This window comes from Oncorhynchus kisutch, linkage group LG4 (assembly GCF_002021735.2).
Source record: "Oncorhynchus kisutch isolate 150728-3 linkage group LG4, Okis_V2, whole genome shotgun sequence".
Lineage (NCBI taxonomy): Eukaryota > Metazoa > Chordata > Actinopteri > Salmoniformes > Salmonidae > Oncorhynchus > Oncorhynchus kisutch.
Genome location: NC_034177.2, coordinates 79808243 through 79824244, shown reverse-complemented (window position 1 = coordinate 79824244; position 16002 = coordinate 79808243). Strand labels below are relative to the sequence as shown.

The 16002-nt window shown below is 46.8% G+C and overlaps 1 protein-coding gene across 2 annotated transcripts in view; it reads left to right on the top strand.

Annotated features, from left to right (window-relative positions):
* The window catches only part of LOC109888997 (testican-2), a 64399-nt gene extending 50468 nt beyond the window's left edge, over positions 1-13931 (top strand). For both annotated transcript variants that reach the window (XM_031823750.1, XM_031823749.1), the window contains 7 exons: positions 403-508; positions 1764-1875; positions 2006-2143; positions 3225-3443; positions 4931-4993; positions 10381-10518; positions 13599-13931. In XM_031823750.1, the coding sequence (XP_031679610.1) occupies positions 403-508; positions 1764-1875; positions 2006-2143; positions 3225-3443; positions 4931-4993; positions 10381-10518; positions 13599-13735 (913 nt within the window). In that variant the 3' untranslated portion in view covers positions 13736-13931. The remainder of the gene's footprint in view (positions 1-402; positions 509-1763; positions 1876-2005; positions 2144-3224; positions 3444-4930; positions 4994-10380; positions 10519-13598) is intronic.
* The last annotated feature ends 2071 nt before the right edge of the window (positions 13932-16002 follow it).

Here is a 16002-nt window from a genome sequence, read left to right as displayed (position 1 = left end):
ACTTAGGAGTATTTCTGTCTGTAATAAATCCCTTTTGTGGGGAAAGGCCCAGCCAATCAGAATGAGTTATCTCCCCAGTGGGTGTTACTACTAGATCACAGACTCTGAACCTGTACCATCTACCTCTTACCTGATCCAGAGGTAGCCTCTGCTGTGTTACTGCCTAGTCATATGAAATCCACAGATTAGGGCCTAATTAATTTATTTCAATTGACTGATTTCCTTATATGAACTGTAACTCAGTAATTGTTGTATGTTGCATTTATATTTTTGTTCAGTATACATTACTGCTGCCACCAAGCCATTGGAAGCAGAACCTCTTTGTCCTCTGTGTCTTAAGTAAAGCAGCCTGCTCAAATACTGTGTGTGTGGTGCGTGTGTTTATGCGCGCACGCTCTGTAGACTGAAGCAGCCTGCCCTGAGGTCTCCTGAAGGAGGATGCCAGCCCTGTCCTTTCTCCTCCTCTGGTCCTGTGTGTGGCTCTGACGGACACAACTACGCCTCCCAGGTACAGCAACACACACACACACACACACACACACACAAAGTGACAAGTCAAAATGTTCTTATATTTATCTCAAATGAGCCTTTATATGAATCGAACTTAGTCATTTAATTTCCCTTTTCAACACATCATTCTCAACAAGGTCAGAGAAGATAACGCATAAATCAATAGAAACACATGGGAGAGATGCGTCACCACAACAACCCTCTGGTCCTCAGTTGCTATTTATCACAGCCCTTTGTCTTTGTGTTGTCTATATCTATGGAGGCTGTCCACACTGTTACCCTCTAACTATATTTGTATATCTCTGGAGGCTGTCCACACTGTTACCCTCTGACTATATTTGTATATCTCTGGAGGCCGTCCACACTGTTAACCTCTTAATGTATCTGTATATCTCTGGAGGCTGTCCACACTGTTAACCTCTTAATGTATCTGTATATCTATGGAGGCCGTCCACACTGTTAACCTCTTAATGTATCTGTATATCTCTGGAGGCTGTCCACACTGTTAACCTCTTACTGTATCTGTATATCTATGGAGGCTGTCCACACTGTTAACCTCTTAATGTATCTGTATATCTATGGAGGCCGTCCACACTGTTAACCTCTTAATGTATCTGTATATCTCTGGAGGCTGTCCACACTGTTAACCTCTTACTGTATCTGTATATCTCTGGAGGCCGTCCACACTGTTAACCTCTTAATGTATCTGTATATCTATGGAGGCTGTCCACACTGTTAACCTCTTAATGTATCTGTATATCTATGGAGGCCGTCCACACTGTTAACCTCTTAATGTATCTGTATATCTATGGAGGCCGTCCACACTGTTAACCTCTTAATGTATCTGTATATCTCTGGAGGCCGTCCACACTGTTAACCTCTTACTGTATCTGTATATCTATGGAGGCCGTCCACACTGTTAACCTCTTAATGTATCTGTATATCTCTGGAGGCCGTCCACACTGTTAACCTCTTACTGTATCTGTATATCTCTGGAGGCTGTCCACACTGTTAACCTCTTAATGTATCTGTATATCTCTGGAGGCCGTCCACACTGTTAACCTCTTAATGTATCTGTATATCTCTGGAGGCTGTCCACACTGTTAACTTCTTACTGTATCTGAAGCATTATGTACAAGCTCTAGATCCAAGAGACACAACAACATTACAGCTGTGTTGTAATTCACTGATAATAAACACAAAACACAGAGATACATAGCCTGATAAGAGGTGTGCGCATGTGTGTGTTTTAGTGTAAATTGGAGCAGCAGGCGTGCCTCACAGGGAAGGAGTTGACTACGAAGTGTTCTGGTCTTTGTCCCTGTCCAACCGCGACCCCAACCAAAGAGACAGAGGTCAAGCATGGTGAGTACACACACACATGCACACACACACACAAACTGCAGTGCTATACAATAACTTTCTCTCTCACTCTCTCTCTCCCTCTATCCCTACCTCTCTCTTTCTCTCTCTCCCCCCCCCCCCCCCCCCATAGAGAGTTGTACAGGGCAGGACCTGTCTGATCTGGGGGACAGGCTGAGGGAATGGTTCCAGCTGCTGCAGGGCAACGCCAAGCTGAACAACAACAGCAGGACTGGAGCCAGTAACACAGCAGAGGCTACCTCTGGATCAGGTAAGAGGTAGATGGTTCAGAATCTGTGATCTACCAGCAACACTCCCAGCTGAGACAGGTATACTCCTCTCCCCACTGCAGGTCGTGGTTCAAACTACGCGCCAACCCTTTAAAAGGTTATCCCACCTTCTCTGTCATTTCATAACTGTCTCAATAAAGTTAACAGACAGTACAGTAGAGTTAGTATAAGGCCAGCACTGCATCAGGTAAGAGTTAAATAGGGCCAGCACTGGATCAGGTAAGAGTTCAATAGGGCCAGCACTGCATCAGGTAATAGTTAAATAGGGCCAGCACTGCATCAGGTAAGAGTTCAATAGGGCCAGCACTGCATCAGGTAAGAGTTCAATAGGGCCAGCACTGCATTAGGTAAGAGTTCAATAGGGCCAGCACTGCATCAGGTAAGAGTTCAATAGGGCCAGCACTGCATCAGGTAAGAGTTCAATAGGGACAGCACTGCATCAGGTAAGAGTTCAATAGGGCCTGCACTGCATCAGGTAAGAGTTCAATAGGGCCAGCACTGCATCAGGTGGAAGTTCAATAGGGCCAGCACTGCATCAGGTAGAAGTTAAATAGGGCCAGCACTGCATCAGGTAGAAGTTAAATAGGGCCAGCACTGCATCAGGTAAGAGTTCATTAAGGTCAGCACTGACTTGCCTAGTTAAATAAAGGTTAAATAAAAATAACATAAACAATAGAAAATCAAGTAAGAGTTAAATAGACCAGCACTGCATCAGGGAAGAGTTAAATAGACCAGCACTGCATCAGGGAAGAGTTAAATAGGACCAGCATCATATCAGATGCAACATTGTGTATATTCTCATTTATTTTCCTAATGATATTTGGAGTTACTATAATCCTGACCTCTACCACTGTTATCAATATTTGATCTGTCTGTGTGGGTTATAACTCATTCCTCCTCTCCCCTTTTCACTGTGGGTGTGTGTGTGCTTGCATGTGTGTGTGCATCTCAACATGTGTGTGCTTGCGAGTGTGTGTGTGTGTGTGTGTCTGAACATGTGTATGTTTGCCAGCTTGTGCGTGTGTCTCTATATGTGTTTCATATCTCCCTCTCTGTCTGTAGTCCTGGACAGGAGCGTAGTGGTCAGCTGTAAGGACTCTGTAGGCTGGATGTTCTCTAAGCTGGACACCAACAGTGATCAGTATCTGGACCAGGCCGAGCTGGCAGCCATTAACCTGGACAAGTATGAGGTCTGCATCCGACCCTTCTTCAACTCCTGTGACTCCTACAGGGACGGGAAGGTTTCTACAGCCGAGTGGTGCCTCTGCTTCTGGAGACAGAGTGAGTATAATTTGGGGAAAGGTGTGCTTGTGTGTCCGTTGATGTGTCTCCAATCTCCCCTCTCTCTCTTCTCTTCTCCCCTCTCTCCGCTCTCCTCCCCTCTCCGCTCTCCTCCCCTCTCCGCTCTCCTCCCCTCTCTCCGCTCTCCTCCCCTCTCTCTCTTCTCTCCGCTCTCCTCCCCTCTCTTCTCCCCTCTCTCTCTTCTCTCCGCTCTCCTCCCCTCTCTTCTCCCCTCTCTCTCTTCTCTCCTCCCTCTTCTCCCCTCTCTCCGCTCTCCCCTCTCTTCTCCCCTCTCTCTCTTCTCTCCTCCCTCTTCTCCCCTCTCTCCGCTCTCCCCTCTCTTCTCCCCTCTCTCCGCTCTTCTCCCCTCTCTCCGCTCTCCCTTCTCTTCTCCCCTCTCTCTCCTCTCTCCTCTTCTCCCCTCTCTCTTCTCTCCTCTCTCTTCTCCCGTCTCTCTACTCTCTCTCTTCTGCCCTCTCCCCTCTCCACTCTCCTCCCTCTTCTCCCCTCTCTCCGCTCTCTCTCCTCTCTTCTCTCCTCTTCTCCCCTGTCTCTCCTCTCTTCTCCCCTGTCTCTCCTCTCTCTTCTCCCGTCTCTCTCCTCTCTCTTCTCTCCTCTCTCTTCTCCCGTCTCTCTACTCTCTCTCTTCTCCCCTCTCCCCTCTCCTCCCTCTTCTCTCCTCTCTTCTCTCCTCTCTTCTCCCCTGTCTCTCCTCTCTTCTCCCCTGTCTCTCCTCTCTCTTCTCTCCTCTCTCTTCTCCCGTCTCTCTCCTCTCTCTTCTCTCCTCTCTCTCCTCTCTTCTCCTGTCTCTCTCCTCTCTTCTCCCCTCTCTCTTATCTCCCGTCTCTCCTCTCTCTTCTCCCCTCTCTCTTATCTCCGCTCTCTCCTCTCGCGTCTCCCCTCTCTCTCCTCTCGTCTATATCCCCTCTCCCTCCTCTCCTGTCTTCCCTCTCTCTCCTCTCGTCTCTATCCCCTCTCTCCCCTCTCCCTCCTCACCCGTCTCCCGTCTCTCCTCTCTCTCCTCTCGTCTCTATCCCCTCTCTCAGTCCATCACTGTAAGTCTTCCCCCTAGTTGTTTTTAGTTGCACAGTGGTGGGGAAATGGCCACAGTGGTGCAGTAACAACATCACTGTAGCTTGTTGCCAGGATGGTTCCTCCCACAGCTCTCGCAGATTGTGTCTGTCAGCCAAGCAGATGGCCAGAAACTAGACAAGACCTGTGTTTACCACTGGACCCATGGCTGGAGCCACTGCATGTGTCCCAAATGGCACCATATGCCCGATATAGTGCACTACTTTTGGCCAGAGCCCATGAAACCTGAGAAACACAGTAGTTTGAAGTGGCATATAAATCATGTATCATTTCAATGGGAGATTTGTGTGAATGTTCGACAGACTTTCTACGCATATCTGAATTTTCTACGATTTGGCCAATTGTGTGTGTGTATTGAAGTGATGTACTGAAGCGTTGGTGTGTTTCCCCCTCAGAGCCCCCCTGCCTGGCTGAGCTGGAGAGGATCCAAGTTCAGGAGGGAGGCAAGAACAAACTAGGTATTTATTATGTGCTACATGTTCCTGCATGATTGACATTTCCCAGACGTGCATGAGGGCTTTGAGTGAGCATACCCCTTACGCAATTTCACGTGATCACGTGATGACAGGTAACCTAGCGGTTAAGAGCGTTGGGCCAATAACTGAAAGGTCGTTGGTTTGAATCCCCGAGCTGACTAGGTGAAGAATCTGATGTGCCCTTGAGCAAGGCACTTAACCCTAATTGCTCTGAATAAGTTTGTCTGCTAAAATGTTAATTTAATGTGATGATGTGAAATCATGTGATTTTGAATTTGCCCCAATGCAACATTATTTACATGAACCCTTTACACTCATGGAAAAGGTCCTATATGGATAGGAATACATTTAAATGCTTCTTACAGGATAAATCTGAAAAGCATATGCATAACCATGGTAGTGAGTTAAAAGGTAACAGTTTGGAGATCATGGGGAAATGTTTAGACCAAAGCACAACCTTTCACCTGACACTAGATCCAATCATTACACTGTTGATTTTCGCTGCATTTGTCGATAACAAAATCGGGGATACATTCAGTAACATGATAAGACAAAACAATGACAAGGGTCTGAGTGAGAGGGCTAACTGGTGTTCCCAAGTGGCTACACACCTCTCCAAGTGGCTACACACCTCTCCAAGTGGCTACACACCTCTCCAAAGTGTACACAGTTCCTAAGTCATTTCAATGCACTTTTATGACTCAGTCTTCAACTATAAGGTGCTTGTTTTGAGCTCTCTTAGCTGTTCCGTTGAGGAACTAGAGCAACACACCTGTAGTTGTTGTTTTTGGAACACAGCCCTGCATCCCCACCTTCACAGAATTACTGTTGTTTACGCAATCCAAAAAACAGTCCAATATAAATCACAATCTGGGTCAGGTGGGCACGATTTGAAAGCTTGTTCTATTGCTTTCACAAGGCAATTCAGAGAAGCAGATTGTAATTTTGGTGTACATAGAATGGAGTCATGAGAGCATTCAGATGCGTCGTCTGTGGAAAATGTTCTTCACAACAGACAAACAGGCTCATTCTGTTGAACAACCCAGGGATGAAGCTGTGTCATCTTGTAACTGTACATCAAACATAGTGATCATAAACGTTGACACTGTATATCACATGAGTTTTATGATATAGAATGTGAAGTACACATTTGGACTCACGGGTGTTTGGCTTGTTTGTATGACATCATAGCTGTATTTATTATAATCCTCAACATCTCATCTTTCAAAATGCATCGAGTCATTTTATCATTTGCAGCATTTCCCTAACTCAGACTTAATTTTTCTGGCAAAAGTTTTCCAATTACCGGAAGGGATGGAGGGCACATCTTGTTGCACGGTGCTCAAGTTCAGAATATCTGTCAGTCAAAACCCATACAGAGCTGTGAAGCGGAGACCCTGAGCTCTGACGTCATGTATAGCATGTTACTGTACAGCCACTACGTTCCAATTTAGGAGATTATTAGTGCCCAAATCTGCCATTTTCAACCAGTATACAGGTACGAGTGTAAAGGGTTAACATATATTTTTCACCTTATTCTGCATGTACTTAGATATAGAAGTCCTATGACATTCTATCCCGATTTCATCCCTTTTCTGATCCTCAGTAGGATGCCGATAAAATAGTGGTGCGTATCTTATATTATAAAACCTACAGATAGATGCTGATATATTCTAAGGTGTCAGGGCTTAAGTCTCCGTAACCTTGTAAAGGTGAACTAGTCCAGATTCATAGCACGTGTGTCCTTGTTCTCTAGTTATTAGCCAGCCCCTTGGTGCAGCAGCAGCCCCTTGGTGCAGCAGTAGCCCCTTGGTGCAGCAGCAGCCCCTTGGTGCAGCAGCAGCCCCTTGGTGCAGCAGTAGCCCCTTGGTGCAGCAGTAGCCCCTTGGTGCAGCAGCAGTAGCCCCTTGGTGCAGCAGCAGCAGCCCCTTGGTGCAGCAGCAGTAGCCCCTTGGTGCAGCAGCAGTAGCCCCTTGGTGCAGCAGCAGCAGCCCCTTGGTGCAGCAGCAGCAGCCCCTTGGTGCAGCAGCAGTAGCCCCTTGGTGCAGCAGCAGCAGCCCCTTGGTGCAGCAGCAGTAGCCCCTTGGTGCAGCAGCAGCAGCCCCTTGGTGCAGCAGCAGCAGCCCCTTGGTGCAGCAGCAGCAGCCCCTTGGTGCAGCAGCAGCAGCCCCTTGGTGCAGCAGCAGTAGCCCCTTGGTGCAGCAGCAGCAGCCCCTTGGTGCAGCAGCAGTAGCCCCTTGGTGCAGCAGCAGCAGCCCCTTGGTGCAGCAGCAGTAGCCCCTTGGTGCAGCAGCAGCAGCCCCTTGGTGCAGCAGCAGCAGCCCCTTGGTGCAGCAGCAGCAGCCCCTTGGTGCAGCAGCAGCAGCCCCTTGGTGCAGCAGTAGTATGCTGACCATAGAATATTAGAATTACATTGCCATTCTATTTCTATGGTGCTGTCTACACAGTTCATCCCCTCTCCTATACCTTCTCAATAAATGGATTTTGTATTCATGGCTTATGACATTTGAAATTGTCTGCAGAAAACAAATGCTGCATACATACAGTATCATTTAAGCTGTACGACACTTACACTGACCGTGATTAGGTATGATGGTTGGCCAGAACGTGTAGCTTACTGGCTTATGTAAGTCCAATGAAGTATATATGATAACCTAAACACATCATCAATTCAAATGCTTTTTAAATATGTATCTCTTGACTCAAAAGAATGAATGAAGCAAAACCATAATTCACAAATAGCCTGGTTCTCCAACAAAATTATATAAAATAATAAGCACAAAGAAGGCAAATAACAACCAAAAAAGGACCTGAATTAACAATGTCGTAAGAACCTGGGCAGTGCTATGGTGAGGTGTGACAGTTTAGACGTACTCTCTGTTCTCATAAGTGTTGCATAGCAGACATTTTCCAGTGTTGTTGAAGGTGGCGATGCCTCTCAGATACTCCTAAAGTGGTTTATTCTGGTAGTCCTCCACGAGTCGCATCAACACTAGCGAGTTCCTGCTCCCTCTGTTGTGACTTCCTATGTTGTTGTAGTTGCAAGGCGTCGAGGAACTGGCAAATTGTGGTTTGTGTCACTGTGGTATCGGTAAGATGCCCCACAAACGACTGACACCAACCATCCCTTTGTGACGTTATTGGTCTTCCCCATGTCCTTCAGGACAGTATCGTAGTAGTTCCACATTTCTGTAATCAAAAGATAGAAACATGTTAGACACCCATTTGCTGTTGTCATCAAACTTGTTGCAATATTCCAGTGCTCTTCTTCGGCTTCTTTGACCCTTTCCCAACGGGCGCCCAATCCATGTGTCCTCGAAGTCAGCCACAAATGTGGACAACGCTGGGTCTTGAAAGACCAGTTTCCTCCATCTCCTTTAAACATCTCATCACATCAGAGGACGGGACAAATGCGAGCTTGTGGAGCATCTTGAGGGCAAAGTCGGGTCCCTGAGGTACTTTGATGCCACCTCAGGACGGTGGGACAGTTGCCGTCTGAAGTGTGGTCCCAGATGGAAGAAGCAACCCCGGTTGCGGACCTCCGGGACATCTTCTTGAAGGCCTTCACGGGAGCTGCTGGCTCGAAGTCAGTCATGACGGATTCTGGCTTCAGATCTGGGTTCAATTTCTTTAGTGCCTGGAACGCACAACTGTATGTCCACACAAAGAAATAAAATAGTAGGCTGTTAGATTGCATTTTTTTAAATGAACTTAATTTATGCTTTTGAATGCATCACTCACTGAAATTACCATTTTCCACTAGCATTGCTACGTTCTCCAAAAATGCTAGCCAGATTCGTATTCTCATTCTGGACCTTCCTAAATAACTAGCTAACACAAATTGTAAAAACTGTTGGGAGGAAATATCCACAGCCCAGGGAAGTCAAAAATAAGCTAAACTTCTAAAGAGTTAACTATCCCTTTAAAACAACATTAATATGCTAGTAAATGATTATCCCTAGGCCTACCTCAGACTTATTGGGAAGCATACTAATGGCTGCTACAAGCACAGCCTCCTGTCGCATATCCCGTGAATATGTGAGCATCCCGTGGATGGTGTACACCTGTTGGAATGGAGGTGGGACTTTCTTGAATGTTCCATTGGCAAACCAGTGCTCACAGTCACACAGGAATTCCAAGTTGTCTTTGGTTGTGAAGATCCAAATCCTGTCTGGGTCTGGCCCACTGTCGTGCTGAAGAAACAGCTCTCCACAATGCGTAGTATGGTAGATCTCAGGTATGACCAGGTTGGAGAGGGTTGCCGGGCCTCCTCCCCGTCGTGCTCCTCATCTTAGGGATGACTGGATCCACTTCAGGAGTGACAGGATTGGGGAGAGTTGTAGGTCCAACCTGGTCACCACCAGCTGCCGTGCCATGGTTCCCAGGGACTGTAGCCGGAACCTGCGTCTGCTTGTCTTCTTTTGCCTGTGCCTCTGTATACTGATTTTTAAGTTATATTCCGAGGGCAAATAATGCCTGACAGCATCTGACATGGCCATGTAGCAGACTCCAAAACGTGCAGTGTGCTTTCCATGGTCTCCAAACTCCTCTTCTTCATGTTGTTCAGTACATGTTGGACTGCTATCTGCTTTCCGTCCGGGTTGTGGTCTCCCAACAACCCCGTCAGTGAGGACGGCACAAGTACGAACTTTACTCTGTACCTTTACAGAAAGATTTGTTAGCCATATTTCATTATTTTCTGTAAGTGTAGCCCCCATGCACCAGGATTCTGTTTCCAAGCACAGAGGACAAACTTGGGTTCCAAAGTTAGGTTCCATTGTAGCTCCTTCTTGGGGACCTCCTCAGAAAGGAATGACTGCTGAGGAAAAGGGTGCTCTATTTGTACAGCATCTTGGGGTTATTAGCATCCCAGTGATTTGCAGGTCTATTGTTTGACTATCAAGATCCAAAACTGCAGTTCCTTTCTACAGTCATGTGACAATTAGCTTTTTTCCCTATCTTCTAATACAAACCACTAAATGTTTTCTTAAATTAATCAAACCATAGGATAATTAATAGTCTGTAATACAAACACTAATTATTTTAACTGTAACATAGTAGGCTATGATAATTTAACATCACAAACAACAACCTGTACCCCCGCACATTGACTCGGTACTGATACCCCTGTATATAGCCTTGTTATTGTTATTTTATTGTGTTACTTTAGTTTATTTAGTAAATATTTTCTTAACTCTATTTGTTGAACTGCATTGTTGGTTAAGGGCTTGTAAGTAAACATTTCACGGTAAGGTCTACCTACACCTGTTGTATTCGGCAAATGTGACAAATAACATTTGATTTGATATATGTATTCTATCTAAAAACATGTGTGCCTCCATATGTAAAATCCTCTTTGTGTGTGTCAGGCTTGTTTATCCCTAGCTGTAATGAGGATGGATACTACAGGAAGCTTCAGTGTGATCAGGCCAGGAGAGAATGCTGGTGTGTCGACCAACAGGGAGGGGAACTAGCCAGCTCCAGAATCCATGGCAACCCCGACTGTGGTAAGAGACAATCAGGGTTCAATTTCTGAAACCCCCTGGCACACACTCGGTATAGAACCCAACTCACATACTTAGTAGGCTACAGACCACCACACACACTCAGTATAGAACCCAACTCACATACTTAGTAGGCTACAGACCACCACACACACTCGGTATAGAACCCAACTCACATACTTAGTAGGCTACAGACCACCACACACAATCAGTATAGAACCCAACTCACATACTTAGTAGGCTACAGACCACCACACACAATCAGTATAGAACCCAACTCACATACTTAGTAGGCTACAGACCACCACACACAATCAGTATAGAACCCAACTCACATACTTAGTAGGCTACAGACCACCACACACAATCAGTATAGAACCCAACTCACATACTTAGTAGGCTACAGACCACCACACACAATCAGTATAGAACCCAACTCACATACTTAGTAGGCTACAGACCACCACACACACTCGGTATAGAACCCAACTCACATACTTAGTAGGCTACAGACCACCACACACAATCAGTATAGAACCCAACTCACATACTTAGTAGGCTACAGACCACCACACACACTCAGTATAGAACCCAACTCACATACTTAGTAGGCTACAGACCACCACACACAATCAGTATAGAACCCAACTCACATACTTAGTAGGCTACAGACCACCACACACACTCAGTATTGATACCCATACAGTCCATACAGTCTGTACTCCAACACATACATTTTTATTGAATTTTTTACATTTGAGTAATTTAGCAGACGCTCTTTTCCAGAACGACTTAAAGTAATTTGCAGTGTTGTGTTCGAGATCACCTAAAGCGAGACCGATTCAAGACCAAGACCGGAGCAAACAGAGTCTGGGGCAAGACCAAGACTGGGAGGGGGACAAGGGGTCTGAAACTGAATCAAGACCGAGACCAGAAAAATGCGAGTCCAATTCAAGACCATGATTGTCATTTTGTAAAATCACCACCATAATAAGAGTTCAAAATGTCCAGTATTTCTGTGTTCATATTTCAGAACAACATGTGGATTCTTTAGACATTTCAGAATGGTGAAAAAATTCATGCTGAGGGAAAATAGAGCCACTATTACTAACCCAAACACAGTGGGGAACTATGAGGGCCATCTATGCCTTCAGAGAAAGCTAAGGATTTATAAAATAATAATAATAACAATGATCATTTTTATGACATTTATATTTTCAATGATGTTCTGATTTAATCCCTTGTTTTTGTTGGAAAGGGTTATAACTGAAAAGAGGGAGATAAATCTAGCTAGCTAAGTCAGCCATTGGTTAGGTCATCAGATAGATATATAGATAGAAGGCATTTGCCATTCAACTGTTGAAGAGCAACATTTGAGTGACAGTGGAATAAACCAATTTAGACTTGTAATGGGTGGGACTGTTTTTACAAAAAACATATGGAAACTTCTGCCTTCTCAAAAGCCAACAGTCGCAGTAGTTCTCCCACGGTCTATCTAGCTATCTTTTGTTGTAGGCTAGTTTACAGGGGCTGCAGCAGATGTTATTGAAGAGGATGTTGTTGCTAATTTGTTAGCTTCTCCCTTTTCAAGAATAACTTTCAACAAGAAGTTCACCTTTTACTGCAGTTGGTTAAATCAGGCTCACACACAGTGTGGTTCTTGGTAGTCTTAAACAAATCTACTTTGAAATTAAAGTATCCACCTCAGACACAGTGTGGTTCTTGGTAGTCTTAAACAAATCTACTTTGAAACTAAAGTATCCACCTCAGACACATGGTTATGGACTTAAAAAAATAAGACACCTGTACCATGTCAGATATATAGTTGAAATGTATTCCATTTTTAGTTTGCATCCCAATATTACACTTTATAAACATCACAGAAGACTGAAATATAACAAAACTGTTTGACATAGAAACACTGGATTTTCATCTGTTTAATATATATATATGTGTATTAATTATGAAATAATATTAATAACATTCCACCCATGAGGCCAAAGAGGGCACTTTTGTTAATTGACTGCAGGAAAGGGTTGTTTCAAATGATCATCTGGTGAGTGGAACTGTGTTTTTTCTAATAATAAGGTATAATTTTTTAGTTTTTGCTCAATCTGATTGGGTGAGCCTGGAAGGGCCTGGCTCCCCGGTGGGTGGGCCCAGGCCCACTCATCCTTACGCCCCTGATGGCTTAATGGCACATCACAAATAGCCTACTAACCAGGACTTCGGACCAAACCTTTTCAATACCTGGTTTGCATACACATTATTGCCTGAGACTCCCGAGTGGCACAGCATCTCAGTGCAAGAGGCGTGACTACAGTCCCTGGTTCAAATCCAGGCCGTATCACATCCGTCCGTGATAGGAAGTCCCATAGGGCGGTGCACAATTGGCCCAGCGTCGTCCAGGTATGGCCGGGGTAGGCCGTCATTGTAAATAAGAATTTGTTCTTAACTGACTTGCCTAGTTAAATAAAAAAATACATAGTTAGCATTTACTGGTAGATATCATAAGTTGAAACGTCTTTCCCGGCTACCGATGACGTTCTTCTGTGAGCTGCTCCATGCCAAAACCAGTTGTGAGCTGCTCCATGCCAAAACCAGTTGTGAGCTGCTCCATGCCAAAACCAGTTGTGAGCTGCGCGCTCTTGCTGCCTGCAGATGATATTCCGCTACTTTGTGCATGATTTCTCTATGGTTGATGTGCCCTTGAGCAAGGCACTTATCCTCAATTGCTCCTGTAAGTTGCTCTGGATAAGAGCATCTGCTAAATTATGAAAATGAATAAGTCATATACCTCCACTACTTTGATATGCATCAGTGGGGATTAAGAAGTGAGTATATGCAGTGCCACATTCAAGTCAGGGATTATTTGCACTCTAAAGAACCGCTTGTCGCTGTGAGAAAAGTATTTCAAGATAAAATGGTTGTCTGGCTGGACGGAACCTGCTGCTGATTAGAATGATTCCTGCGGCAGGGTTCAGAAACAGCCATTAAAACACAGACAACCTCAAACACATGCCCTTTAGTTCACCTCTCTCTCTCTCTCTCTCTCTCTCTCTCTCTCTCTTACTCTTCTCCAGATGAGGCGGTGGCATATTCAGGTGATTTTGGCAGTGGAGTCGGATGGGAGGATGAGGAAGATAAAGAAGCGGAGGAGAATGCAGAGGAGGAGGAAGGAGAGGTGGGAGAGGCAGATGATGAAGGATATATTTGGTGAAGAAAACAATGAAGTCTAGCTAGTCCAACATTACTACCGGAGCATCTCAACTTCTCTCTCTCTCTCTTACACACACACACACAAACACACACACACACACACACAAATAATGATCCTGGAAACCTGAAGAGATGGACACAATTGAAAAAATTGTGGGGTGGGGGGTTGGAGAAGAGGGGTGGGGGGTTGGAGAAGAGGAGGGGTGGGGGGGGTTGGTGAAGAGGAGGGGTGGGGGGGTTGGAGAAGAGGAGGGGTGGGTGGGTTGGTGAAGAGGAGGGGTGGGGGGGTTGGAGAAGAGGAGGGGTGGGGGGGTTGGAGAAGAGGGGGGGTGGGGCGGTGGGAGAAGAGGGATGTGGAGGGTTGGAGAAGCGGGGTGGGTGCGGTGGGTGGTTGGAGAGGGTGGGGGGTTGGGTAGTTGGAGAAGAGGAGCTGGGGACAGTGGGGGGGGGGGGGTGGAGAAGAGGAGGTGGGGGTTGGAGTGGAGGAGGTGGGGAGGTGGGGTTTGGATAGGAGGTGGGGCGGTGGGTGGTTGGAGAAGTGGAGGGGGTGGTTGGAGAAGAGTAGCTGGGGACAGTGGGGGGTTGGAGAGGTGGAGGGGTGCGGTGGGGGGTTGGAGAGGAGGAGGTGGGGACGGTGGGGGGTTGGAGAGGAGGAGGTGGGGACGGTGGGGGGTTGGAGAGGTGGAGGTGGGGACGGTGGGGGGTTGGAGAGGTGGAGGGGGCGGTGGGGGGTTGGAGAGGAGGAGGAGATGGGGCGGTGGGGGGTTGGAGAGGAGGTGGGGACGGTGGGGGGTTGGAGGGGAGGAGGTGGGGACGGTGGGGGGTTGGAGGGGAGGAGGTGGGGGGTTGGAGGTGGGGATGGGGGGTTAGACAGGAGGGTGGGGGGTTGGAGAGGAGGTGGGGGCATTGGAGAGGAGGAGGTGGGGACGGTGGGGGGTTGGAGAGGGTGGTAGGGGGTTGGAGAGGAGGGGGTGGTAGGGGGTTGGAGAGGAGATGGTGGGGGGTTGGAGAGGAGGGGGCGGTGGGGAAGGTGGAGGTTGGAGAGGAGACGGTGGGGGGTTGGAGAGGAGGGGGTGGTGGGGACGGTGAGGGTTGGAGAGGAGGGGGTGGTGGGGGGTTGGAGAGGAGACGGTGGGGGGTTGGAGAGGTGGAGGGGGGCGGTGGGGGGTTGGAGAGGAGGGTGGGGACGGTGAGGGGTTGGAGAGGAGTGGGGATGGTGGGGAAGTGGAGAGGCGGGCGAGGGTTGGAGAGGAGGGTGAGGGTTGGAGAGGAGGGTGAGGGTTGGAGAGGAGGGGGTGGTGGGGGGTTGGAGAGGAGACGGTGGGGGGTTGGAGAGGTGGAGGGGGGCGGTGGGGGGTTGGAGAGGAGGGTGGGGACGGTGGGGGGTTGGAGAGGAGTGGGGAAGTGGAGAGGAGGGTGGGACAGTGGGGGGTTGGAGAAGAGGAGGAGGGGTGACTATGTGGGATATCAAACTAGAAACTGTGGTCTGACCAGTCAGGAGATGTGTCCTAAATTCTTGTGAATATCTTTATTTGTTCTGTTGTATGTGCAAGACAACTTTCTCCTGGAGAAGTTTTTAGCAGCTGAACATTTAAAGTTAAAGGCAGGAAGCAGCTGGAGGTTATGTGCTCATGTTAGGAACTGGAGATGCTTTTGGGTGCTTCTCAATTAGTCAAAAGTGGCTTCCTACCATTGGTTCCTATCCTTAATTTCCTTCTTTCTCTGCACTGATATGAAAGAACTGGACAGATAAAAGTCCATTTCCTTCGGCCTACTGTTTTCACCAACCCAGTGCTTTCAAATTAGTGCAGAAGGGGAGGAGTAGAGGAATCCACTTTATACTCATTGTATTTCTATTGCATAATTGAACTATCCCCATTCCATCCCGTATGCTTCAGCTCATCTGTGACAGTAGTTCTCTGTCTCATCAAGTCTAGTAAAATAAAGTTTCTCACTCTACACTCCTAAATGTGAATAAGTGTGTCTGAAGACAGATTTGCGACTATTATTATTATTATTCCTGTATTGCTAATGCCTTGAGATACTGGCAGACAGTACTGCTTGATTGACAAGTGTCCATTGTGTCATCTGTGGATCAACATTGTGTTTAATAATAAAATACATTGGTTCTACGTGGCCTTACCAGGCCACCATACTCCTCTGTCATACTGTCTTCTCCTTAATCTTGGTTTCCCAGAAGTAAAATTCTTGCGAAGTTGTCACTTCCCATTCTCGCCGTTTACACGTGAATCTGTTGACGAGCGATTA